The sequence below is a fragment of the Dama dama genome, chromosome 22, assembly GCF_033118175.1.
Source record: "Dama dama isolate Ldn47 chromosome 22, ASM3311817v1, whole genome shotgun sequence".
Taxonomy (NCBI): domain Eukaryota; kingdom Metazoa; phylum Chordata; class Mammalia; order Artiodactyla; family Cervidae; genus Dama; species Dama dama.
The window spans coordinates 48123168-48150028 of NC_083702.1; the positions used below are offsets into that span (position 1 = coordinate 48123168).

The window sequence follows — 26861 nt, forward strand, 5'->3', positions numbered from 1 at the left end:
GCTACAGTCCATGGGGTTGCAAGAGTCAGACACTACTTAGTGACTAAACCACCATCACAGCATCCCAGCCATCCAACCAGGGTTTGTTGGGCACCTACAGTGTACTAAGTCTTTGTTCTAGTCATAGGCTATACTGCAGAGAATGACACAGACATGCTCTTTGTGTCCAGTGAGAGAGATGAGCGTTAAATATATATTTACAAAATTAGTGATTTAATTACACTGATGATAATGCCACAGCAGAAAAATCCAGGGCGAATCCCATAATATAAAGTGAAGTTAAAGATGAGGAGAAACAGGTATTCTCATGCATTGCTAATGGGAGCAGATAAATTGGGACAATAATTTCAGATCTGGCTGTCAAGCAGGAGCTGCTGGCCTCATTTGACTATTGAGCCCTTGAGATATGACTGGTACAACTGAGAACCGTATTTTTTAATTTTTTCAGCTGAAAAGTTTATCAACGCTAAATACAGTCAAGTAGTTTTGATGAAGGGCTTCCCTGGTGGCTCAAACAATAAAGAATCCACTTGCAATGCATGAGACCCAGGTCCAATTCCTGGGTCAGGAAGATCCCCTGGAGAAGGGAATGGCAACCCACTCCGATATTCTTGCCTGGAGAATTCCATGGACAGAGGAGCCTGATGGGCTACAGTCCATGGGGTTGCAAAGAGTTGACATGACTTAGCGACTAAACAACAACAACAAAAAACTTATGATGAAAATTCAATATCTAGATTGAAGTATATCATGAGTATAAGGCATGTCATATTTTGAAGGCTTATTTTCAAAAAAGGAAAATAAGGTATCTCATATATTGGTTACATGTTGAAATGATAGTATTTCCCTTTTAATACTGCTGCTGCTGCTGCTGCTAAGTTGCTAGATAATGTTAAACTATATATATGGCTCACATTATATTTCTTTCAGGCAGTGCTATTTTAGGAGATGATTTGCAAGGATATTTTTAGGTGTTCTCTTTGACCCAACAATTCCAACTCTCCTCCCTAGAGAAGCATATACACAAACAGCATGAATGAGGATGTTCACTGTGGCATTGTCTATAATACAGAGATACACAAACATCCTAGATGTCCAAACACAAAGCAAAGATTTTTTTTTTAATCCACAGCTTGGATTACTCTGTAGCAATTACAAAGAATGAGTTAGACCTATATGTATCAAAATGAAAATATTTCCAAGATACAATAATCTCTACCATTGTCTTCCCACAGTGATACTCAGGACATTTGACAGAGAATAGATAGGAAAAGATGCCAAAAAGAGGAAATAGTAATAATCATGTCTTTTCGACTGTCACATTTTAAAATTTTCCCTAATCTTAGTTTATAACAATGCTTTCTCCTGTGCAACAGTTACATACAGATGATCTCATTTGTCTTCCCAGCCTTCCCATGAGACACTCTTCTTTTAAGTGATTGACTGGAAGAGTTTAAATGTCTTCGCTAAAGCCATACAGCTAGCAGAAAACTTGGCTCCAAGCTGAGTGTCCTTTGCATGTTATCTGTAGTGCAATAGCTTAGTGGTTAAGAGGCCTCACGACAGATGGAGGCTTCCATGTCTGGTTCTACCACTTATATATGACTTCAGCCAAGTTTCTCATCTTTTCATCACTAAACGGCAGATTACAAAATCAGCAGTGGCCTCCTAGGATTATGGGGAGGGTTAAGATGAGCTAATGCATGTAAAGTGCTTACTCCAGTACCTAAGCAGGTAGCAATTGCTCAATCAATGGTCATAATCATAACTTATCATAAGGCACATGGCCATCAAACTATGTCTGTTGCTTGCCACCTACTGCCTCTAATTACCTGTGTGGCCAGTGACCACTCAGAGAATCCTTAGAGGGAGTTCATACTATAAAGTAAGTTTCTCAACTAGGGAAGACACTGTCCACATAAGAGGGCATTTGGAGGGAAGGCAGGCTGTTTACTGTCCTGATGATTGTGAGGGAGGGGGAACTATTGGCATTTAGTTGGAATATATGCCAAATATCCTGCCAACGGTCCTCTACAAAAAATAGTTGTCCCATCCAAAATATGAATGTTCCCCCCATTGAGAAACACTGGGACAGCTGAGGGGAAAGATCCTGATGCCGATGTTCTGTCTTTAAAGAAACTGAAGGAGACTGATAACTTGCAAATTTGCTTCTAAACCTGCTCATTTCTCCCCTCCACTAGATACAAGGGGCTTCCTGCCAAGGGTCTGAAGGGAATTAGGAAGCAGTACCCTGAGGCTGCAGTGCAAACCTGAGGGTCCTTCCTATACCTACAAGCAAGCAAGTATTAGTCACTCGGTCATGTCCGACTCTTTGCGATCCCATAGACTGTAGCCCACCAGGCTCCTCAGTCCATGGGATTGTCCAGGCGAGAGTACTGGAGTGTGTTGCCAGTCACTTCTCCAGGGGACTCTTCCAGACCCAGGGATTGAACTGGGGTCTCCTGTATTATAAGTGGATTCTTTCCATCTGAGCCACCAAGGAAGACCCCTTCCTCTATGCTGCTGCTGATGCTGCTAAGTCACTTCAGTTGTGTCCGACTCTGTGAGACCCCATAGACGGCAGCCCACCATGCTCCCCCATTCCTTGGATTCTCCAGGCAAGAATACTGGAGTGGGTTGCCATTTCCTTCTCCAATGCATGAAAGTGAAAAGTGAAAATGAAGTCACTCAGTTGTGTCCAACTCTTAGCGACCCCATGGACTGCAGCCTACCAGGCTCCTCCGTCCATAGGATTTTCCAGGCAAGAGTACTGGAGTGGGTTGCCAGTCACTTCTCCAGGGGACTCTTCCAGACCCAGGGATTGAACTGGGGTCTCCTGCATTGCAAGTGGATTCTTTACCATCTGAGCCACCAAGGAAGCCCCCTTCCTCTATAGGAATTCATAATTGCCTGTTCCTCTCAGAAGTTCTACAACTGCGTTTTGAGTTTGCCTTACTGAAATATGTGCTACAAGAGTTGCACTAATTCTTCTATTTCTTGTTTTACAGCATAAAAATCAATGCCTTTTCATTTCCAAATACTTCACTCGCCTTTGTTCCTGGCGTTGGAATCAGGGCCCTGACCAACCATGGAACTACCAACATCAGCACAGACTGGGAAGTCAAGTCTCCACTTTTGTGAGTATTTCACTGAAAACTCTGCTGCTATTTTGGGGAGAAATGGAGCAAAAAATCAAAACTGTGCATGTTTGCCAATGTATTTGACACTAGGCTTCTTTCCCTCAATTGCTAACTGTCGAGGGAGTGTGCGATTTCCTTGGTTCTGTCTCGTCATAGCAAAAATTTGAAGCGACGGATGGACCAGTGTCACAGGTCGATTACAGCTCAGTTTTATTTGGCAAGCAAAGGAAAACACATCCTTGAGTGTAGGGCGGGCCAACCCAAAAGAAGTGAAGAGAAAAGAAGAGAGAGGCTCAACTTTGGCTCCTCTTTTTATGTTTTTTCTCCTCCCCCTGAGCCTGCCCTAGGTAAATTGAGCTAACCAGGAGGGCTGTTTGTTTCACTTGATGTTTTCACTCCAGTCCTCAGACCTTACTCTGTTCTATTTTTGCGGGCTTTTCCCTTTCTTTGTCTTTTAACCACCGCTATCTTGGACTCCTTTTTCCTATTCTAACTACCTAACATTAACCATCTTTCTCAAGCACATTCTTCAAGGAGAGATTTAAAACAGAATATCTTTTCTGGGGACAAGGGAGAGGGGCCTGAAAAGCACGAGTGGCAGAGTCACTGATCAATGTGCCATTTAAGATTTCCTAAGAGCTAGAAGTCCCTGATTGTTAGAGGCATGGGCATGAGCTTAACATTTCAGAGTCCCAGTGAATCACCATCTGACCTTGAGCTAGTCTTTGAACATGCTTCCTTAACTGTAAGGGCAACTGCTGAGAAACAAGTCTTCCTACCTCACAAGGAGGTTGGAGGAGGGTAGTCAGCTTCAGCCCAATTCTGCCTCTACCAAAAGGCCTTTGCACTCTTCTATACAAAGAAAGGATCAAATTCAAGGTGCACTTACAAACTGCCTACTATGTGCAAGTCACTATCCTGGGTGTAACGCTTAGGTCTGCCTAGGTTGATGCCCCAGGATAACACATTCATTCACCCATTTGGTTGTTCAACATCCATTGATTGAGTGCCTACTGCATCCATTTACAAATGGTACTGAATACCACTCATCTCCCTCTCAAGAACTCCAGTCTTGCAGAGAGTAGAAAAATGACATTTTTCCTGATAAGAAGCAGAGATTCATGTATTATTCTTTTCTTTGCTGACTTATCAACCATAGATTGAGTGCTTATTCTGTGTCAGGCCACAAGGTAAATCCTGGGGCCTGGAGATGAACTCCATCAAGGAGTTCACAGACGACATCTAAGTGTCGCCTGCCCATCTAGATGCCCCTCCTAAATAAGTTGTGGCCACTTTACCCTTGTGTTCTCCCTCTAAACAAGCTTCATATATGAATTGTGGTTAATATTAAAACATCCCAACCATGATGGGGGCCAGAGCACTCAGGATGAAATACCTACAAGGTCCCTAGAACTGTCACTATTCACATATTTGTTACTTCATTTGTTCAGTAAGTAGCCATTCAGCTCCACTCCTATGTGTTGTAAGTGCCAGGAATCCAGAGGTGATGATGTTCTTGCCCTCGTGGGACTTAGAGCCTATGGGTAAGCCCTCCTCTGGCATAGATTCAGAGGAACAAGATCCATCTCCACCCCTGCCCAGGCATGGGTAACCTTGCACTTTTTCTCTCAATAGCCAAGACACAGGAGCAGCTGACCTGTTTCTCTCTGGGGTCTATTTCACCGGTATAGTTGTCCTGTCCCGAAATGACTTTGGTCACCCGATCCTAAAGCTCCAAGACTGCTATGCTCAAGTGAGCCATGCCGACGTCTCATTTTCTGGAGAGCTCAGGTGAGAAAGGGGACCCTGGGGGGCAGTGGCCGGACTGTGGCTGGATTCTCAGGCAGCTCCAAGGGGTGGTTATTAACTAGATATGACTCTGTATAAGCCTTTAAAAAAAATTTTTTTTCCCCTAGTGTCCTGTATAACTCCTTTGCTGAGCCCATGGAGAAACCCATTTTAAAGAAATTAAATGAAATGGTAAGTCCTTAAAGATTATCCAGCCACAGTGACATGCTGTCAGCAGCAGTTCTACCATGCTTTGATGAACTCTAAGTCAATAAACCTTGCCTGAGCACCAACTGTGTGCTAAGCACTCCCCAAGGCACTTTCACAAACATTACCCTTTGCAGCTTAATAGTTTCTCAAATGCCTGCTTTGTGCCAAATACTATGATTGGTGCTAGAGATATAGAGATAAATAAAACAGCACTCCCTCCCTCAAATCCTCACCTCAGGGTGGGCAAACAATCAAAAAGATTTGGTTTATTGTGTGCCTACTGCATGCCCAGCACTAGGCTAGAGTCTGTTGAGGATATGAAAAAGGAATAAGCTCATCTGTTTAGGAAAACCCAGTTCAGACTTGTGAAACTAACTGAATAAGTACTTGAATCTTGTACATACCTATGTGGTCTTTAGATTGAACTGAAGGGGTTCAGAGAAATGGAAAAATTAAATAAATATATACTGGAAGTATCCTGGGAGATATATTTGGAGGGTACAGGACTTGAACTTGGCCTTGAATTACAGGTAGGATTTGAATAGGTAAGGAATAGGAGAAAAGAATGGATATTTCCAGCCAAGTGAAACAGTATAAGTTAAGGTGACTTCCTGATTCCAGAAGTCAGTGTTTGAAGAAGGAAAAGATGGAGTTGGTGGTGAGCCCTCTTTCCAATTCTGACAGTATCTTCCCTGAACACTTCACATGTTCCTGAAGAGACAAGGAGAGGGGTGAGGAGGACAGGGAAAAGAAAGGAGATTCATCTCTGGAAAAGAGGGCCAAGGATGGTCTCTGGTTGTCTCCATCCTCCTTGTGTTGAATTCAATGCTCAGAAGGCAGGAGGTGCATAATGAACATTGATGAGGAAGTCAACACACAGAAACATTAAGCAGCTTGTCCAACAAGGTTGCCCGGCTGGTCCAAGGATGCTGAAGCTCTCCTATCTTTCTCCATCCTGACCTGAAAGGTGCTGACTTCCAGCAAACGTGCATGTTAAAGAGTGGCTGGGAAAGAGTGCTGTCACCTTCAGAGACCCCACCCTTGCTCATCCATTGTTCAAAACAAGCCATGGTCCTTTGGCCTCCAACAAGAAGCCAGTAGTTAAGCTTGCCTGGAGTTTGTATATGACACAGAGCTCATAGATGCTTTGCTTCTAGGGTTCCCTCTGTGTCACTGGAAAAGGACACAGTGGTCTAGCCATGTCAGACCTGATTTCAAATCCTGCTGATCTACTTGCTCACCTTCTCTAAGCTTCAATTTTCCCATCTGTAAATAAGGGACAGTAGTGCCTGCCTCTCAGGACTGTAGTGAAGACAAAATGAGGTTAACAATCGCTAACATTCACTGAATGCTTATGACATAGCAGATGCAGTTATCATCCACATGTTGCAGATGAGGGGACTGAGGCCAAAGAATCCAAGGAACTTGCCAAGGCATCCAACCCCAGGCAGCCAGGCTCCTGAGCCTCTGCGTGTAGCCCCCACACTGAATGTTCAGCACACGCCTAGCACACGGCACCCGCCTTGGTCCTTTTCTCCTTCCTACAGATGTGCTTGGGAGAGATTCAAGATTGCTTTTCTGATTCCAAAAGGGGTTCTGATCTAAGATGTCTGATCAAATGAGCTCTCAAAGCAGCCCAGCGAGGAAGTCAAGTCCCTGCTCTAACTCTCCCAGGGCAGGGCCTGGCATGCTGACAGTGGAGGGGAGAGGCAGGGGCGTCCCTGCCATCAGGAGAGGCTCAGCAGGTTCCCCAGGTGTCATAGCACATGGACTGGGCACACATCCTGTCATGCCACAGGAAGGAAGGCCAAGAGCTCATTCTTTGATGGGGCAAGCTGGGTGTAGTCCCAGTTGCTCTGAAGATGAGCCAGCATTCAATGGCACACCACCCACTCATTAGGAACTTGAGGCCCATGGACATCAACTCATTTAAGGGAAAGTCCAAAGGGAGAAGGTCTTCTCACTGAAAGGCCTTTGTGGGCAGGGTCTAGGCCCTGAAACAGAGATGTCCAGTACAATGTGATAACCTGCATTTTTTTTTTTTTCCTTTTATGGCCAGCTCTGTCCCATCATCACAGGTGAGGTGGAGGCACTGAATGCCAATCTCAGCAAGCTGGAGGGTGAGTCCTAGAGCCGTCTCTTCCGGGTGCTTCTTCACCCACCCCACACTCAGGTGCTCTCCAGGCAGGCTTTGCTCCGACTCTCCTGTCTGCTTTCCCCTCGGCAAACTAGTGCCACTGCAGGAAGGGGCATGCGGGGACTGACCTGGGTGTGTAGGGCCTGCTCTTTTCTGCTGGTTAGCTAGCTTCACTGCAGGAGGAGATGGCTTCAGGTGACAAGATGCAAGGCAGAGGATTAAATGCTCGTGAGCTTGATTCCCAGCTCTGGTATTAAATCCATCCTCTTCAGAATGATGGATGCTCATCCTGACCAGTTACCCCTGGTTCTAATCCCTTTGGTGGCTCCTATAGCTGCCTTCAGGATCAAGTCCAAATCCCTTAACACGGACTATAAGACCCGCCTGTCATGGTCCAGCTCCTTCTAACCTCTCTGAGCTTCATCTTCCACCTCTAGCTGCTCCAGCCATCAAACTGCTTCTCCTGCCTCACATCCTTGCCTCCCATCCTGCTGTCCTCTCTGCCTAGAAAAGCCTTCTCTCCTCTTCATCCATTTATTCACTTAAGAGATGTTTACTGAGTACCTGTCTCTCTGCCAGCACTGTGCTAAGCACAGCTCTGCTTCCTGTCTCTCAGCCACTCCTTGCCCTGTTCCCTCCTCTTTATCTTTTAAGGCTCAGCTCAAGCATAGTTCCAGCTCCTCAATCCTCACATGATACCTTGGGTGTTTCTATCTCTTTGCACTCCATCCACTCATCCCCCAATGATGTGCTGAGCCCCTGGAATAGGCTGGGTGCTATTCTTGGTGCTGGAGATACAGCAGTAAGCCTAGGAAACAGAAATACCTGCCCTCATGGGGCTAGTGAGAGGAGACAGACAGCCTGCAAGATAATTAGTAACATCTACAATATCAGTGCAATAAATGGTAAGAAGAAAACTAAAGTAGGGAAGGAACTGCCTGGTGGCAGGGCAGGGAGGGAGGGTTGTTTAAAATACCCTGGCCGGGAAAGTCACCCCTGAACAAGTGGCATTAGAGTAAGGACCTGAATGAAGTAGGGAGCAACTGCTCCTAAATCTGGATGAAGGACTTTCCAGTCAGAGGAAAACTCAAGCTCAAAGGCCCCTGTGGGAGCATGCTGAGTGCCTTGGAGGAACTGTGAGGAGACCATACTGGAAACAGAGCAACAAGGGGGAAGTATCAGGAGACAAGGTCAAAGAGGGGAAAGCAGATGGTTAGAGCTTCAGAGCTCTATTGGTCATCACGAAGGCTGACTCTTAGTCTGAGATGAGAAGTTGTTGGAGAGTCCTGGTCGCACCTTGCATGTCCTGACTTATATTTTAAGGAGATCACTCTGGCTTCTATTAATTATAGGACAGAGTCAAAGGTGGAAGCAGGGAGACCACTTAAGAGATTACTGCAGTGACCCATATGAGCAAGGAAGAGAGGGACCTGGATGGAGTGAGGAAGATGGTGAGAGGTGTTCAGATTAAGGATGTACCTGGAGGGTAGAGACTGTGATACTTACTGACACATTGAATGTGGATCATGAAAAGAATCAGGGATGGATGACCCCAGGGTTTATGTTGAGCACCTGGAAAACTGGAAGAAATGGATTTATTGATACCAAGGTGAGGAAGACTGCAAGACTCAGTTTGTAGTTGGACCATCCAGAGCTCAGCTATAGATCTGCTCTTATTACATTGTGTTAATTTCCTGTTCCGCCTTGAGTTCTTTGAGGGGAGGAACTTTGACTCTTCTCTGTGTCTCTAACACCCAGCACAGTGCCTAACTCATAGTAGTTTAATACATAAGGGATGAAAGGAGATGGTGTCTGGACAGATGGATTGATGAGTGAATGCAGATAGATGAATAAAAAATAATAGATTGGCGAGGTAGGGAAAGAGTAAGGAGATGCAGAAAAGATGAGGAAAGAACCTGTGGAAGAGTCCCATGTCCTAGCTTGCTGTGGGCAAATTTCTTCACCTCTGGGAGCATGTATAAAAGGTTATGGATGAAAATTTGGTGTACCAATGGACGTGAATTTGAGCAAACTCCAGGAGATGGTGAAGGACAGGGAAGCCTGGGGCGCTACAATCCACAGGTTCGCAAAGAGTCAAGACACAACTTAGTGACTGAACAACAACAACCGAAATTTTATTGATGTTTCTCTCAGGGCAATGTGACAAATGAAAGTTTTTACTTTCTTCTTTTGATTTATCTACTTTTCCTGAGTTTTGAAAAGTGAGCAAGTGTTACTTAAGAAGTAGGGTAATAGTTAATTTTTGTTTTAAATAACAGAGGATTCAGAATTATATTGTCCTGGATAAACATTAATCATGCATTATACTATACCTTTATGAATGTAAATTTTCTTTTTTTTTTTTTTTTTGTTTTTTAGTTTTAAGAAAGATTGACAACTATACTCTGCTGGATTATTCCCTAGTCAGTTCCCCAGAAATTACTGAGAATTACTTTGACCTGAATTTGAAGGTAATTTTGTCATCATCAGAGTTCTGATTTTGGCCATTAGCAGCCAATATCCGAGGAACAAACATTATGTGCAGAAGGAAATATAACTACGTTCTCTTCCAATAATTTAATTTTCTTTTAAGAAATTCTCTCATGTTTACGTTCCTTTAAAAGTTTCTTGAACACTTTCTTGATTGGTAAATGATTGTTTGGATTACATAACATATGTCTGCCTTCTTCAAGAAGAGTATCATATTGTCTACCTCTGGGAGTAAGGTTTGAGGCTAAGAGGCAGCAAGTAAGATAGTCTGCATTTATTAGAACTCAACAGATCCATATATTGTAAATATTGATACTTCTATTTATTCCTAACTCTCAGGTTAGTAAATTTAACTGAGGGCTGCTGATCTTGATCAGGGCCATTAGCTCATGATAATGGTGTTTGTTGATTGTAGGAAAGTAATTAACTGTGGTTACATTTAATTTGCTCCAAAGTTAATATCATTGTTTTTTTTAATGCATACAGACTTATGTTTCAAGGACTCAGAGTCCTTCAAATGAGTTAAATGTTACACGAGACACCATTTTGTAATAACAGCCTATAGCTAATGAGGTCAGCATTTAAAATGTCACAAAAACGCTTTAAGCCACGCAGCACCCTGGGTCCTTTTGTGTCTATGATGCCCCAGATGCTCAGAAGTCACAGTCAGAGGTCTGACATCTCTAATTCTCTATGTGACACTTGGGGACCTACCCAGAGCTGTTCCCTCCAGATACAGGCACTTGCCTTCCTTTCTCTGAGAAGAGGACCAACAAGGACACTCTCACCAGATTACGCCCCAGAGTGAACAAGACATGCTCAGATGTGCTCAAGAAGTGATCAAAACACTGAAACACAGTCCATAGGCAAGGAGTCAGAGGACTCGTGGTCTTCTCATCCCCACTGAGTTTCCGCAGTTTCTCACATTCCGACTTGAGTGGATCCACCTCCTGCACGGCTGACTCTTCCCCTAATCCGCTGGTCTTTCTCTCTATTTCCCCACAGGGCGTTTTCTACCCGTTGAAAAGTCTCCAATATCCCCCCTTCCCATCAGTTCCTTTTGTGCTCCCGGAACTCAGTGACTCTATGCTCTACATTGGAATCTCCAAGTATTTCTTTAAATCTGCATCCTATGCTTATTTTACAGCTGGGGCTTTCAGCTTCACTCTCACCACAAAAGAGGTGAGGAACGTTAATGGATGATAACAATCAACACCAACGTTTAATCTTATTTTAAGTATCCCATTATGGGGGTTGTAATGTTCTTATTCCCGGGCCATTGTAGACACTATCACTTCTAGCAGGATGATGAATAAAGGGATTGCAGAATGAATGTTGATATTAGTTGGAGAGTTGCTGGGTTTCCAGTTCTGCCAATTTCAGGTTTTATGTTCTTCTAGATTGATCTTAAATAATACTAAGAACTCCCTTCACTACTTATTACCTGTGATGAATACCTGTGAAATTTTGGCAATTTCAATGTACCTAACATCTCTATGCCAGATTTTCATCATTTGGAAAATGGGAATAATAATAAACCCATACTCATAGGGCTGTTTTGGGTATTAAAGAGGTTTAAATATATGTAAAGTACATGCTCCATACATCTTTATTATTATTGTTTGTGTTATGTTAACATAAAGATTTCTCCTATTGGTAATTACAATTGACATTGACAGTGATCAGTAAATAGCACAGATATTCACTGATCCTCTTTGTCATGCCCCTCCCTTTTATAATGAGAACACTCTCTCCAGCCAGTCAACTAACAACTTTCATTGAGCATCCCTCATGACTCTTTCCATTCTCTAGGTCCTAATTATACATGTAGTTATAAATCTTATGTTCAAAATGCTGGTGGCAATACAAGCTCCCAGACACTGCTGAGAATGAGATATTTCTAGTTTCAGACTTGAAAACCATTCATCTGTGAAGATAAATTGTTTATGTATTGTTTATCTCAGTAATCTCTGAAAATGAGGAAGATAAAACAAGACTTCTTGTTAACCACTGTAAAACATTTACATATGGATCATACCTATATGATGTACACTGTGTTCCCAAGGTTAAAAGTTACTTCTCAAAGCAATGTAACTTCCTGTGTGACCTAAGGGCAAGTCACTTTACTTCTATGGGCCTCTGAGTTCCTGTGGTTGGGCTATGAAATGATAGATCACCTTCAAACACTAGGCATTTCTGGTGCAACAACTTCATGATTCATAAAAATTATAGAGAATGCTGCATTTTCCTTGAAAATACAACCCAGGTATAAACCTTCCAGTGACATGATATTCTTGATTTTCCAGATTTCCAACCATTTGTTTCACAACTCTCAAGCCCTTGGCAACATGCTCTCCCGGGTGAGTGCTCAGGGTTTGACTCCTTAATGGTATATTTGCTTTCATTGCAGTTACTTCTGGAAGACTTTGTATTCCTTTTTGGTTCAAGCTTGCATCCATATTTCCCTTCTTAAGGGTTTTGTCTTTTAAAAAGTACTTAGTTATTTATAGTGCCACATGCGGGGTGTTTAGCTATGGCATGTGAGATCTATATCGTTCCCTGACCAGGGACTGAACCCAGGCTCCCTATATCGGGAGCATGGAGTCTTAACCACTGGACCACCAGGGAAGCCCCAAGAGTTTTGTCTTTTAATCAGATATCTACAAATACTAACTGAACAATACAATACAAGTTACTAGTGAAGACATTGTAAGTTCACAGAATAAATCCTCTGTTCCTTCTATAAATTCCACCACACTTGAAATAATTAGTTTAAATGAGAAAGGAAGGAACAGGGCTTACATTTGTGACCTTAGTAATAGTGGCGTTAGCCGCTCAGTTGTATCCAACTCTTTGCGACCCCATGGGCTATAGCTTGCCAGGCTCCTCTGTCCATGGAATTCTCCAGGCAAGAATACTGGAGTGGGCTGCCTTTCCCTTCTCCAGGGGATCTTCCCGACCCAGGGATCGAATCTGGATCTCGCATTCCAGGCAGATTCTCTACCATCTGAGCAACCAGGAACCCATTTGATACCTTAGTAAAGCAACTACTAAGATCATGGTGGCGTGGCACCTAAGTATTGGGCATAGTGTACTGAAAGGCTCAGGTTTGCCCTGGAGGACCCAGAAGTGCTTGTGTAGCATCCTGGGTTTAGAGCAAAGATCTCAAGTCGGATAGACCTAGACTTGAACCCTAGTTCTACAGCTTACCTGCCTGAAACCTTGAGAAAATTGCTTAATCTCTCTAAGGCTCACTCTCCTTAGTTGTGAAATGGGAATCCTGATAGAATCTGCCTCACAAAGATTTTGTGGAGATTGAATGAAATAATACTGAAAGTCCTAACATGTGCCTGACACACAGCATGTGTTCAGTAAATGCCAGCTGTTCTTATTGCTATGTTGTTACTGGTATTATTATTAAAGAGCTTTTTTCTAACTGTGATGATGTAAGATTGATCACCACAGGCCACCCCAGATTTGTGATATCTCTTCATCTCATGACTCCCGATCTCTGTCTCTTTCCCTGAATGTGGATTGCAGATTGCAGAACTCTACATCTTGTCCCAGCCCTTCATGGTACAGGTCATGGCAACAGAGCCTCCTGTGGTCCGTTTACTTCCAGGTAACTTCACCCTGGACATCCCCGCCTCCATCATGATACTCACCCAGCCCAAGAACTCGACTGCAGAAACCATCGTTTCCATGGACTTTGTAAGTCTGCGGGGACAGGAGGGCAGCCTATGGATACCAATCCTGTCTGTGCAGTAGACCACTGACCTGCAGGTTCTACTAGAGATTTGGAGGGATGGGATGAGCTCCATCAATTACAGGAGTGGGCAGGGTTGAGACTGAGGCAGAGGGAGGTATGGAGGCCAGTTCTCATTCAATAGCTCTCAACCCTTCGCCACATGCTGTGTGCCCTTTCCTTTTCTTCAGTTACATTAATAACCAAATTTCTTTTTTTTTTTTAATAAGTCCATCAAGGTGGAGATCAAGTTTATTTGAGTAGATGAAGGCCAAATGCAATCTGAGAGAAAATGACTGAACAATGAACCTAAGTGAGATGCTACACACACACATACATACACACACACAAACCCACACATAAACACACACACACACACATACACATACATGGACAAGAGAGATTAGAAGAAAATGAAAAATAATTTAAAGGAGATTTTCAAACAGAAAGTCTTTATAGTTAGTCTCCCTACCTGCAAAACAGTATTTTCAAGAGCTGTTTCTTTTCAATGTTTTTTGAGATGAAAGTGAAGTTTATGTTTCTGCTATGGGTAGTGATATTTGTGACCAAAATGGACAAATTCACTCATCTTACTAATGAATGTCTTTGTTCGCTGCAGGTTGCTAGTACCAATGTTGCCCTGGCTATTTTGGGACAAAGACTGATCTGCTCTTTATCTCTGAACAGGTAAGCTCAGTTGATATGACTGTTGGATGGTAGTAACAAGTGAATCAACAGGCCAAGAGACAGGTGAACATTCACAACACAGGTGAAGTTATCATCCAATAGACATGAATCATTAAGCATTTCTCCTGTAACAGTCCAGATAATTTCAAAGTATGGATCTAACTGAAAATTGTATTATGAATTTTTTCTTCCTAGTAAACAATATTCAGATAAATCTGGCAACAAAATTAGCATAAGTTTAATTCTACAATGTAAATTCTCATTCTAATGGTACAGCAATAAAAAATGAATTTCCTTTTCAACAAATTTAAAATGGATGCTATTGAAGAAAGAGAATGAAACTTTGAGGTCAAGGAATGAAGTTTCAAACCCCTGCTCCCTGGTTCCAGAACCATGATCAAGTCTTTTAACCTCTTTGATCCTCAGCTGTCTTATCTGTAAAATAACGAAGTCATAAAGATCATCTCTGAGTTACCTTCAGTCTCTGAACATTCAGATCCCATTACTATAGTGTAGCGTTTAACTAGACCATGCCCCGTGGCCTGGCTGGCTCTCAAATGCAAGCCATGCAGTGTGAAAGAGTTTGAGCAGGTCATGTATATAGATCACTGAACACTAATTGCCACTGGGAAGGATCATCTTCAAAGTTCATTCTCTTCAGCCCTTATAAAGCCCATAGTGGAAGTCATGAATCAGACAACCTAGGAGTGAGGATATACAGAATAATCAGATGGCACAGATTAAATCCACGAAAGGAGGAAGAGGAAGTGATAAAACAGACAAATCAGAATCTGAAAAGACTGGGAAACCAACAGAGGAGAAAAGTTAAGCCAATCACCATAAGTCAACTTGATGGCTAGGAAGACTATTGTAGGAACACGGAAAATATGTTCAGTAAAATAAGATGAAATGAAATAAGCAGAATATAGAACTGCATAAACACAACCATCAACCATGTAAAGTAGCTTTCCATCTGGACGAGAAGGTGAATTACAAATGAAGGATTGTGTTAGGATATGAGATTATGAGTTGGCTGTTATCTTAAAACTTTTTTTATAACTATGTTGCTTTTCCAATAAAAGGAATGATAAAAGCAAAAAGTAGTGTGGTTTCCCAGAGATAAAAGATTTCATGAAGGCTTTCTCCTCAATTTTACCAGGTTTTCAAAGGACTGATTTCTCCATTAAATTCAATAGGCATGGTGCCCAGAGCCTATGAAACTTCAGAGACACATGAAAATGTTTTCATATATTTTAAAATAAGAAATTTAAAATGAATTCAACCCAGACTGGACTATACCATGACTTTATAACACCTTAGTCTTCGAAGATCAGTTTTAATATTGGGTTTTTTTTTTTTTGGTTTTTTATGGAGGAAGAACTCCCAAAGGTTTCAGGTCACCAGATGTCATGATACAGCCCTGTTTCTAGAAGATCAAGGCTGATGAATTTCTTAACCTTGATGGGTGATCTTTGAGATGGCAGTTTTAATGGTTGAAAGGGTGGAAGCCAGAGAGCAGGAAGAGAGAGGGGAAAGGATGGAAGGTGCGGAGCTGGCAGTATCTGAGCTAGGCCATGAGAAAGGCCAGAATTTGGAAGTTGGTTTGCCTGAGTCACAGTCCTGTGAGTACAGGTGAGACCTCCATCCGATGGCTGAGAGGAAAGGGGAGCTGGAAGTCTGAAGTGATGGGGGATCCCTGCGGCAAGGCTGCTGACTGAGGCAGCAAGCTCTGAGAAGGTAGAAATAATATTTGCCCTTGAGCCAGGGTCTGGTTTCCTGTCAGGATGAGAAGGAAGGATTTAATAAGAACAGGACTTCAGGCTGCGGCAAGCAGGTAACAAAGATCTTGAGTTGCAGAGACACCCAGGTGCTTTTCTGCTGACCCTCAACTCCAACATTCCTACCAGTAAGAAACTGCAGGTACAGTGGGCATTATGTTTATTTACAGAAAAGTGAAAGTGTTTGTCACTCAGTCATGTCCAACTCTTTGCCACCCAATGGACTGTAGCCCACCAGGCGCCTCTGTCTATGAAATTTTCCAGGCAAGAATACTGGAGTGTTCAGCCATTCCCTTCAGGGCATCTTCCTGACCCAGGGATGGAGCCCTGGTCTTCTGCATTGCATGCAGATTCTTTACTATCTGAGCCACCAGGAATAGTTAGGAAAACTGATGGTAACCTGTTAATTTCACATCATCCAAAGAAATGTTTGAATTCATTCTCCAGCTTCCTGAGGTCCACAAGTCTGCTTTGACCTTGCAAACGCAAATCTAAAAGTAGAACTCCTGCCTCCCCAAAGTCTCCTCCAAGTCCCCTGTGACCTCCTTTAGATTCAGGTCACTGGGCAGGCTTCCTGTACCCTGAGGCCTTGGTGGTCTCTGAACAGGACTGCCTATATAATTTGTGAGGCTTGGTGCAAAATGAAAGTGCAGACCCCCCTGTTAAAAAATCATGAAGAACTGCAAGATGGAGACAGCAGGGCATTAAATTAAGCACGGAGTCCTTCTGAGCACTGCACAGGCCACATGCGCTGAGTCTGAGGGTGGTTCCTGCCTAGGTACAACAGCAAACCTCAGGCAGAGGTGAGCAGACTGGGGGCAAGGCTGGTGGGCCTGGCATCACTCAGGTCCAGCCAAACCCAGAAGCAAGGCTGCAAAGGAGCAGAGGCTGTGCTGACAGAATGCTTTAATCTTTGGCAGCAAGAGTGGTAACCCTGTCTCCCACACGCCCATGCCTCTGCTCCTGGGCTCTGGGAGAGAGGCTTTTCAGGGGGAGCTGGTTTGCTGATAGGTGACATCATAGAGGGGCTTCCCAGGTGGCACTAGTAGTAAAGAACCTGCCTGCCCCAATGCAGGAGATATGAGATGAGGGTTTGAGCCCTGGATGGGGAAGATCGCCTGGAGGAGGACATGGCAACCCACTCCAGTATTCTTGCCTGGAGAATCCCATGGACAGAGGAGTCTGGCGGGCTACAATCCATAGGCTTGCAAAGAGTCAGACACAACTGAAGCCACCTAGCATTCAGGCACACACACACAACGTCATAGAGACACAGCAGGAAGGCATGTGAAGAGCACGGGGATCAGTGAAACACCCCTGGGAAGAACCAGGGGACACAGGGTCTCCGAATACATCCCCCCAGAACACCATAGCCTTCCTAACCATCTTCTGCCTGAGGGTGGCTCTCTGGAGCTGCTCAGGGCTGGCTCCCTAGATATAAGATGTAGAAATCAGAGGCGAATCCAAGGTGGAGAGTTTAGAGAGGAGGTGAAATCACAGGCTCAGAATAGCTGGTTCAGGTCCCAGCCCAGATATCATTAGCTGTGGGATCTCAGGCAAGTTTCTTAATGTCTCTGGGCCTACATTTTCTCCTCTGTAAAATGATATAGTAAAACCTACTTTAAGGACTTGTAAGAAATATGTGAGTTAATACATGTAAAGTGCATGTTAAGTGTCTTTAAAAAAAAAAAGATGACAATTTAAAACTCAGATGCTGGCTTCAGCCAGGGGAAGGCAATATTCAATTATTCAAGAGTATTTCAAGAGTTTTATTCAGAAAATACCTCATTCTTCTGCCTCCTGCCCAGTGATGGCTACTAGAGAAATAGCCTTTTGCTCTATTATTTATAACTACTCTTCATTATTGAGCCTTTACTATCTGCTTGTCCTGTGCCAAGCATCACACATATATTATTTAAATCTCACAGCCTGTATCTCCAGAACCCAGCACCATGATTAATCCTAGAGGAAGTTTATTATCCCCATTTTATGGTTTATATGGGTCAATTAACTAAGTGTTGACCAACATAAATAGACTGCCAGATATTTCTCCAGCAAAGATAGTTTAATTTGGGACAAGCAGAGAATTGCATTTTGGGGTCTATAACCATGGGGAGACTTGTACAAGCCCCCACATGTCAAGGGAAGGAGAACCCTTTTACAGAGGGGACAAGAAAGTCAAGAGGGCTGTAATAAAGAGTTCATGACTTTTCTTCAACTGAGTCCTTGCTAGAAAAGAAGAGGTTTCCTTCTTCCTATTGGGCTCTGCTGTTGTCCCAGGGTGTGAGAGCTCCCCCTTCTGGTTTCCTGGCTCAATTTAATCAAGCTTTCTATTTATTAATAATTTTTTACATGAGTCACAGAGCTATTGAATGGCAGAGCTAGAACTTGAATCTGAGTGAGTCTTCAAAGCAATGGGTGTTTGTTTACTTGCTACATTATACTGTATTTGATGTGGTGAATAGCTAAGACTTAGAAAATGACACTTAGACCTTCAACGTATAAAATAAATATCCTTGCCTGGAGGAGGAGACCAAGAGCATGGAGTCAGGTTAAAGTGAAATAGGCAGCATGTCCTTTCTCAATTTTAAGTACTGATAGAAAAAAAGAGAAGACACTGGCATTGTGTGTCTTAAAATGGTAAAAGCACACAGCCCTTTTCTCATCGCATTAAAAGAAACTCGGCGAAGGAAAGATAAAGAAAGCGAAAGCTGGGAGTATTAGTAACAAACTTGACTTCTTTGGTATGTCCAGTTAGAAGCACAGGCTCTGGAGTCAAGCGTGTCTCATTTTGAATTCTACCTCAGTCATTTGCTGACTGTGGCCTTGTGCATGTCCACTGAGCCCTCTAAGAAGCAGTTTCTTCCTCAGCATAACAGAGCCCCTGTTTAGAGTGTTGTATCCGTAGAGCTGAGAATGTATGAAAAGCGCAGCTCCCAGCACATAATCAGTGCTCAAGAAACTTTGTTGCAGCTAGTAGTAGGGCTTTTTATTCTTGCCCCATTCTGGGATCGAAGTTTGGCCAAATAAGACAGGAGAAATCGGTCCCAAAAGACATGACAAGTCAGGAGGGTCTTAAAAGCTGTAGAGTTGGCCTTCCGAGTTCTTACAGTTCTTTTTACACTTAAGTCTTTTTTTTTTTTTTTCCAAACACAGTTCTATTTGGAGGTAACTCGGATCCAGATTGGTCGTGTAGTAGGCGTTTTTGAGACTAATTCGGAGACTAAATTAAACAACAGTTTCCCTTTTATGGCCTTCATACAGATTACTTAATTCTAACCCTTTTTCTTAATCACGTGTAAAGCTCAAGGCAATCCAGTGCACATGACCGCTTAACCATTTAGAGTTTGGAACATTTTTGTGACATTCCCACCATCGAGAATTTGGATGCTCCCAAACTGCACCCCACCCCACTACCATACACACAGGTGCGCGCGCGCGAGCGCGCACACACACACACACACACACACAGAGTTGTTCTACTACCCTTCCCACGCAACACTGTCAGAGAATGCAAATAGAGCTGCCTACAAGCAGATAGCATCACACCCAGCTCTACTTCTCACAGTTGGGCAGACAAACCTTTCCCAACGTGAGCCATCTGGTGAGAAACAGAAAGGAAAACAGGTCTGGGAAGAATGGGTTCAGTTTCTGTTGGAACGGTGCTCGGACAGGCCAGCAGAGCTCAGGCTTGGCACCCAGGCCGATTTCCATCTCCACCCTCCCACGGAGCTACGGTTGAGGCCAGGGGAAAGGAAGGCCACAGAGGGGGGCCCCTATTGGAGAAGGAGCCCCCAGTGACTTCTTCCCTTTCTCCCAGACTCATTGGTGGGAGGGCGGATTTCTAGACTGCAGAAGGCAATGGGGTTGAAATACTGGGGAACTCTTCCTCAGCGAGAGAATCCTTTACTTCTGGAGGAGGCTCAACATCTGCCTCCCCTCAAAAGTGTTCATCATTGGATGAAATCCACAGCCTAGGGTTTTCAAGATCTTCAGCATCTGGTCCTGCCTTTCAAACCAGCCTGTCTTCCCTCCCTAAAGTGAACATACCACTCCAGCTGCCTCACCCTCGAGGTGACCTCAGTCCAGCAGTCCAGTAGTCCCCAACCTTTTTAGCACCATGGACTGATTTTGTGTGAGACAGTTTTTCCATGGACTGGGGTGGGGGTGTGGGGATGGGGAGAGATGGTTCAGGCAGTATTGCCAGCAATGGGGAGCTATGGGGAACAAACAGCATTGATCGCCCACCCACGGCTCACCTCCTGCTATGCAGCCCAGTTCCTAACAAGTACCAGTCCATGGCCCAGGGGTTGGGGACCCTGCAATATGCACTTTCCCATCCATCTTTTATCTGCTCATTTATCCATACATCCACTCTGTGAGAATTTATAGAGCACCAAGTATATGTTCTGCCCTGTTCTTGATACAGAGAGTTGAGAGAAAAACAATAGTTTCTACCTTCCAGATTCTCAACTTAGTGAGGGTAACAGTCAGATTAACAAGCAAATACAGTACTGGGTGCTAAGTGATAGGGTAGGGGTGCTTGTACGTGGTAGTATACAGAGTGCTTCTCTCAAAAGACAATTTATTTTTCCCCATATTATACACACACACACACACAATCCACTCTGGTCTTATCACCTTTTCACACCTTCCCAGAATTCCTGCAACAAGTAGTGTGTAAACCCATAAAACAGCCCCTGAATACAAGCTGCTTTGTGATGTTCTATAATTGCTTCCTGCACATACAGTTTCTCCCCATCCCTCATAAATACAGATATCAATAAAACTTCATATTGCCTAGCACACTACTGAGCATGGAAGAAGCACCTGGGAACCTCACCCTGCCAATCTTATCTCCATACTGAAACTAGAGTGATCTTTACAGAGCCCTGACATCCCCCGCCCCTCCTTAGAAACATTCCATAGATTCCTTTCCAGATAAACATGACATTTCTAACATGGCCTGAGAAGCCCAGCCTTGTCAGACAGACAGCCACTGTCTGTCTGTCACATCATACCGCTGCTCTCTCCCTAGCTTTCTGTTCTCTCTACGCAGACATTTGCAACCTCGGCCCAGACCCCTTCCCCCTTCCTTCCGCATTTTGCCTTTTTAATCCTGCTCATCCTTCTTATGTCAACTCTAAGACACAGCCCTTTCTTGGAAAGTTTACTGCATCCATCAAGTTAGATCAGGTTCCTTTGTCATTTACCTCAATTAACATATTTCTTTCCTTCAGAGTTTTTATCTAACCTTTAATTAAGCCTTCATCAGTGCAATTATTTGGTTAATGTCTGCCTTCCCACTGGACTGTAAACTACATGGGATAGTGACTGTGTTTGGTTTTTACTCACACTTCTATCTCTGGTACCAGTTCCAGGGCTGACATATACTAGGTATTCAATAGATATCTGCTAGAAGAATCAACGAGTGAATGAGTGAACACTACTTGAGATATATGTCATGCTCTGTACTCAATCCTAGGAATACAAAGGGAATTAAGACTGGATCTCAACCCACAGGGAGCTTATAGTCAGAGGGCAAAGACATAAGCAATTATTATAGGGACTGCATGCAGGAATTCGTTATCAATGGCCACGGGGTTGCAGGAATGGCATTGTGAGTGTCTGTGTTTTGGTCCACTTGGCCATTATGTCACACTTGCTACATTAACTCAGAATATGAAGAACCTTTGTCTTTTGCTGTGTTTTAAATTTTGCACTTTAGCTCTGGTTTGATCAGAGCAGTAAACCTTCTCCAAAACTTTCTTTCTCTTCTCTTCCTTCTTTCTTTCTTTCTGCCATGTGGCATGCAGGATCTTAGTTCCCTGACCAGTGTTCAAACCCACACCCCCTACAGTGGAAAAGTGGAGTCTTAACTACCAGACAGCCTTGGAAGCCCCCAAACCCTTAAAAATAGGCTTTACATGGACTACCAAGTCCAGTGGTTAAGACTCCACGTTTCCAATACAGGGGATGAAAGTCCAATCCCTGGTCGGGGGGACTAAGATCCTATATGCCATGTGGCATAGCCAAAATTAAATAAAATAGGTTGTACTTTTATATGTCTGCAACATAGAACCATTTGAGCTCCCTTTCTCCCCAGCTACTCTCTGTTTCTCTAATAAAAATTGCTGCTAGTAGCAGGACTTTAGGGCTTCCCTGGTGCCTCAGACTGTAAAGAATCCATTAGCAATGCCGGAGACCTGGGCTCAATTCCTGGGTTGGGAAGATCCCCTGGAGGAGGGCATGGCAACTCACTCCAGTATTCTTGCCTGGAGAATCCTCATGGACAGAGGAGCCTGGCGGGTTACAGTCCACGGGGTCGGAAAGAGTCAGACACGACGAAGCGACTAAACACAGCCCAGCACAGCCGGGCTTGAAGTAACAGGTTAGGGGCCAAGTGGAGAATACAAGGTCAGAGGAGTGAAGTTGGTTGCCACCTAGTGGTCTGAGTTGAGCTTTTGTGTTTCTCAGAGCCAGGACAAGAAGAGTTTAGTTAGTGAACTAACGGGGTAAATCGAGAACTAGGAAACAGAAGTAAGCCCAGGTGGCTCAGTGGTGAAGAATCCGCCTGGCAACTCGGGAGACACAGTAGACACACCAGTTCCATCCCCTGGCAAGATCCCCTGGAGTAGGAAATGGCAACGGGCTCCAGTATTCTTGACGGGATAGTCCCACGGGCAGAAGAGCCTGGCGGGCTACAGCCCACAGGGTCTCAGAAGAGTCAGACATGGCTTAGCGACTGAGCACACGTGCGCAAGAAAAGGATAGTTGGTTTGTAGAAACCTCAGACGGTAACCAGTCATGGCTTGGGGTTATAATGAAAGAACAGGAGATTCACAAGTATATTCCTCTTTCGTGCAGGCCTAATTTCTAGGCTGCCCTAGATTGTCCCTCGTAAGAAGCAGGTTGACCAGGGGGAGGCAGCCCCCTCACATTTCCCCAGCAGTATCTTCAAGTGATGTTCAACTGCTCAGCTTACTTGCTTCAAGTAACAATTGCCCTAACAAGTCTGGTCTTCACTTTCTAGTAAGACCAATCTGTGCCACAGGGCCTCTGATATCACCTCTTTTCTTTTTTCTTAATTTATTTTTTTGGCCGCACTTCAGGGTAGGTGGGATCTTAGTTCTTCAACCAGGGACTGAACCTGCGTCCCCCTGAGATGGAAACACTATATTTGGGAAGTTCCCTGTGGTACCATTTCTGATCTTTGTCAGAATTGACAGTCTTTCTAGTTTTTGCTCTTAGCTGTCACCTTAAAAAAAAAAAGAAACCTCAAAGCCTAATTCATACTAACATGATATTAGCTGATAATAAGCAAACTTACCTCTTCCATGCACATTTATTTCTTAAATGTTATAGCAGAAACATTCTTGGGAGAGGCACAGCTGAGTAAAGTGGCCACACCTTATTGAAAGGGGGCATAGATAGGGAGACACTTAGATGTTGTATGTGAACTCCTTGATCATCAGTTTTCTTGTCTGCCAAAGGGGCAGTAATAGTAGCATCACTCACAGAGTCATTGGGAAGATTACATTTTAAATGTTCATATAGCTTCTAGAAGAGTCCGTGTCACCACCACTGTCATCATCACTGTCATTGTCATATTTATTAATAAGGGACCAGTCTAACTTGGAGAAGTTACAAGGTTGAGTTTAGGGCAAGAAGACATAAAAACTGCTTCTTAAGAATGTTCTGGGAAATTCCCTGGTGGTCCCGTGGTTAGGACTGGGCACTGTCACTGCCAAGGCCTGGGTTTGATTCCTGGTAGGAGGACTAAGATCTCAAATGCCACATATCTCAGCCAAAACAAAAATGTTCTGTGTTTCAAGTTGCCAACAGTAAGTCCCTTATAGCAAGTGCACTTGGACAACCCATCCTGTTTCCGTTTTTCCTGCCCTGCTCCTTCAGCAGCAGATACAGGGTAAAAGATGTACTAGAACTCGATGTTCTCACAAGTTTGTGTGGCTTTTAAATAATTACTTACTGAACTGAAAAAATTGTTCAGTAAGTAAAAACTGAAAAAAAAAAAAAAAAACGAAAAACTGAAAAAAAAATTTCTTTTTATTTTTGTTTCTTTCTACTGATGTGCTTGTTTTTAAGCCTTCCATTCTGGAACTTGTTCCTTTTTGTTTTGTTTTGTTTTGTTTCATTTTCAGATTCCGCCTTTCTTTGCCAGAGTCCAATCGCAGCAATATTGAGGTAAGAATCAGTGCTGTCCAAGTTCCTACCTAGGGAAAAATGAGAAATCTATATAGTAGCTGGATAATTGTTTTCTTTGCCTGTGAGTGTAGGCTTTAAAATTCTTTATGTAGCAACACATCCACCAAGCCCATTAACCATTAAGCAAGAAAGGAATTCCCTTGTATACATTCAAAAAGACTTTAAAAAGAATTCAAAAGATTGTTAAGAGTATGTAATGCTGGGGGAGGGAACATACATTTTCAGGAACATGTCGTTTTTTGGATAAAATAATCCTCTAGAGTTTATGATTCAGACTACCAAAGGATGATGCTCTATATGAATTGTTAGGTATGGTTCAGTTTTCTCTTCAAAGATTTTCTACCCATCTCCTAAAATTAAGTTAAGGCTGGTTGTGTAGATGCCTCTTTGGAGGGGTCTAGCCTGGTGACCTCCTAATTGGAAGAGGTCATCCCAACATACAACTTGGAAACTCTCTGTCCCAAGCTTCACGAAGATCAACCAAATCACCAATTTATGTCTCTACCCTGTCTCTACATGTCACTTACGTTATAGCGAAATGGTTCTCAGTTAGGGTCAATTTTCCCCTTCAGGAGCATTTAGCAATGTTTGTAGACATCTCTGAAAAAATGACAATGGTGTATATATGGAATTTTACATAATATTAACTTGTTTAATCCTGATAAAACCCCAAGGGATTAGTATTATTATCTTCACTTTATGGTTGAGGAAATTGAGGCACAGACAGGTTAAGGAACTTTCCCAACATCACACAGTAAAGTGGTCAAAACAAGAGATACACCTAGGAAGTCTGCTTCAGAGCCATCCTTGCAAAGCTGCAAAGAGGTTCTTATTATTGCTAAGCATATAGGATGCTTAAAATATTCATTGGATGAAAAAAACTTTCATTGAATGAACTGAAGTTCATCATAGTCCATTTGTTTTTAATACCCGAGTCTTCCCAGGAACGAGCAGTTTGCTAAAGTGAAAGTCGTTCAGTCATGTCCAACTGTTTGTGACCCCATGAACTATACAGTCCATGGAATTCTCCAGGCCAGAATACTGGAGTGGGTAGTCTTTCCCTTCTCCACGGAATCTTCCCAACCCAGGGATTGAACCCAGGTCTCCCGGATTGCGGGTGGATTCTTTATGAGCTGAGCCACAATGGAAGCCCAAGAACACTGGAGTGGGTAGCCTATCCCTTCTCCAGTGGATCTTCCCAACCCAGGAATAGAACCGAGGTCTCCTGCATTGCACGTGGATTCTTTACCAACTGAGCTATGGGGGAAGCATTTCGGTAAGATTATGCAACTACTCAGCTTATTAAAGATAAATTGCATGTTCTGGTGGTGCCATTAACTATAGAGCACAACATGGGGAAACCCCTGTGACTGGAGTCCCCAATGAATTAATGAAAAACCACTAACTAGAACATCTATTGGCCGCTCTGGATTGTCTTACTTGATACCTAAGCTGCCACGTTTGCTGCCACTCTGTGGTCCCTCTGCATTTGCTGTCACCATGATCCAGTGTAGAGAGGGCAGAAATGCCAATCCTCAATGAGGAAAAAAGGTTAGGAAACCCTGTGAAAATGGTTTTCCACAAAATAGCTTTCAGTGTCTGGAAACCTAGAATATGTCTGTAGGGAGATGCTGATTATTGCTGCCCATTCCGATATGGTCTGGGAGAGTACATGTCCAAACCAGGCATGGTACTTTCAAAATACCCTCATTTAACAACTGATTCAGTTTCCCCTTTCATTTTAGGTCTTGAGGTTTGAGAATATTCTGTCCTCCATTCTCCACTTTGGAGTCCTCCCACTAGCCAACGGTAAGAGAGTCTGGGGAAACAATGTAACTCGGACACTGGTTATGTGTTGGGGATTGTCTGGGACTTTCCATCCTGAAGCTTGTACTTCTAATGTGTTATTATGAATCCAGGCCAGGGCCAGAATTGACAGAGTTGATACCATCAACTATATAGCTTCGAAATTAGATATTCCAGCTTCAAGCCTTGTTAGCAACCCTACTTGCAAGCAAGAACCGCTAACTCTGGTTGAGCTAAGGAAATTAAAACCATTCTCCTCAAGCAGTCAAGAGTCTCCTTTGGGTCAGCCAGAAATGAGATGAAGCTCCTTTGAGGGTGTCTCTGTGGTTCTTATGCAAAGATCACCATTGGAATAGACAGAGTTTTAACGAATGACAATCCCAGACCTACACTGCAATTGTTCACAAACAGTGGCATCTTGAGTGAGGCTTGGTTAAAAGTATTGGAGATCAAAATATTCTCAGGACCCACTGATTAAGGTATTTTCAAAATACAAATTGGATGAGTTGCTATCTTTTTTTCTGCCATCCAGATACACATAGTTGCGAGTACATTTTTATTAAGCACAGATTAATTAACCATTCTTTCAGCAAAATGCTAGGGATATATCAGAGAGAATTAAAGACACAGAACCAGGAAGAGTGGAAGGATAAATTATCAGAAAGTTTTTTGTTAGTCTGTTACTAAAAAGTTTACCAAATCTTCCATGCCGGTGCCCAGTTATTTCACATCTTATTCTGTATTTTAGCAAAATTGCAGCAAGGATTTCCGCTACCAAACCCACACAGAATCTCACTCGTCAATTCAGACATTGAAGTTCTTGAGGTGAGAATTATCAATATTAATTGCCCCAT

At 43.3% G+C, this 26861-nt stretch overlaps 1 protein-coding gene across 1 annotated transcript in view; it reads left to right on the plus strand.

The window, feature by feature from the left end:
* The window catches only part of BPIFC (BPI fold containing family C), a 39688-nt gene that overhangs the window by 11525 nt on the left and 1302 nt on the right, over positions 1–26861 (plus strand). The window contains exons 4-15 of the mRNA XM_061124162.1: positions 3009–3137; positions 4776–4931; positions 5057–5120; positions 7198–7258; positions 9655–9746; positions 10771–10947; positions 12072–12125; positions 13306–13476; positions 14130–14197; positions 24138–24180; positions 25947–26010; positions 26756–26832. Of these exons, the coding sequence (XP_060980145.1) occupies positions 3009–3137; positions 4776–4931; positions 5057–5120; positions 7198–7258; positions 9655–9746; positions 10771–10947; positions 12072–12125; positions 13306–13476; positions 14130–14197; positions 24138–24180; positions 25947–26010; positions 26756–26832 (1156 nt within the window). The remainder of the gene's footprint in view (positions 1–3008; positions 3138–4775; positions 4932–5056; positions 5121–7197; positions 7259–9654; positions 9747–10770; positions 10948–12071; positions 12126–13305; positions 13477–14129; positions 14198–24137; positions 24181–25946; positions 26011–26755; positions 26833–26861) is intronic.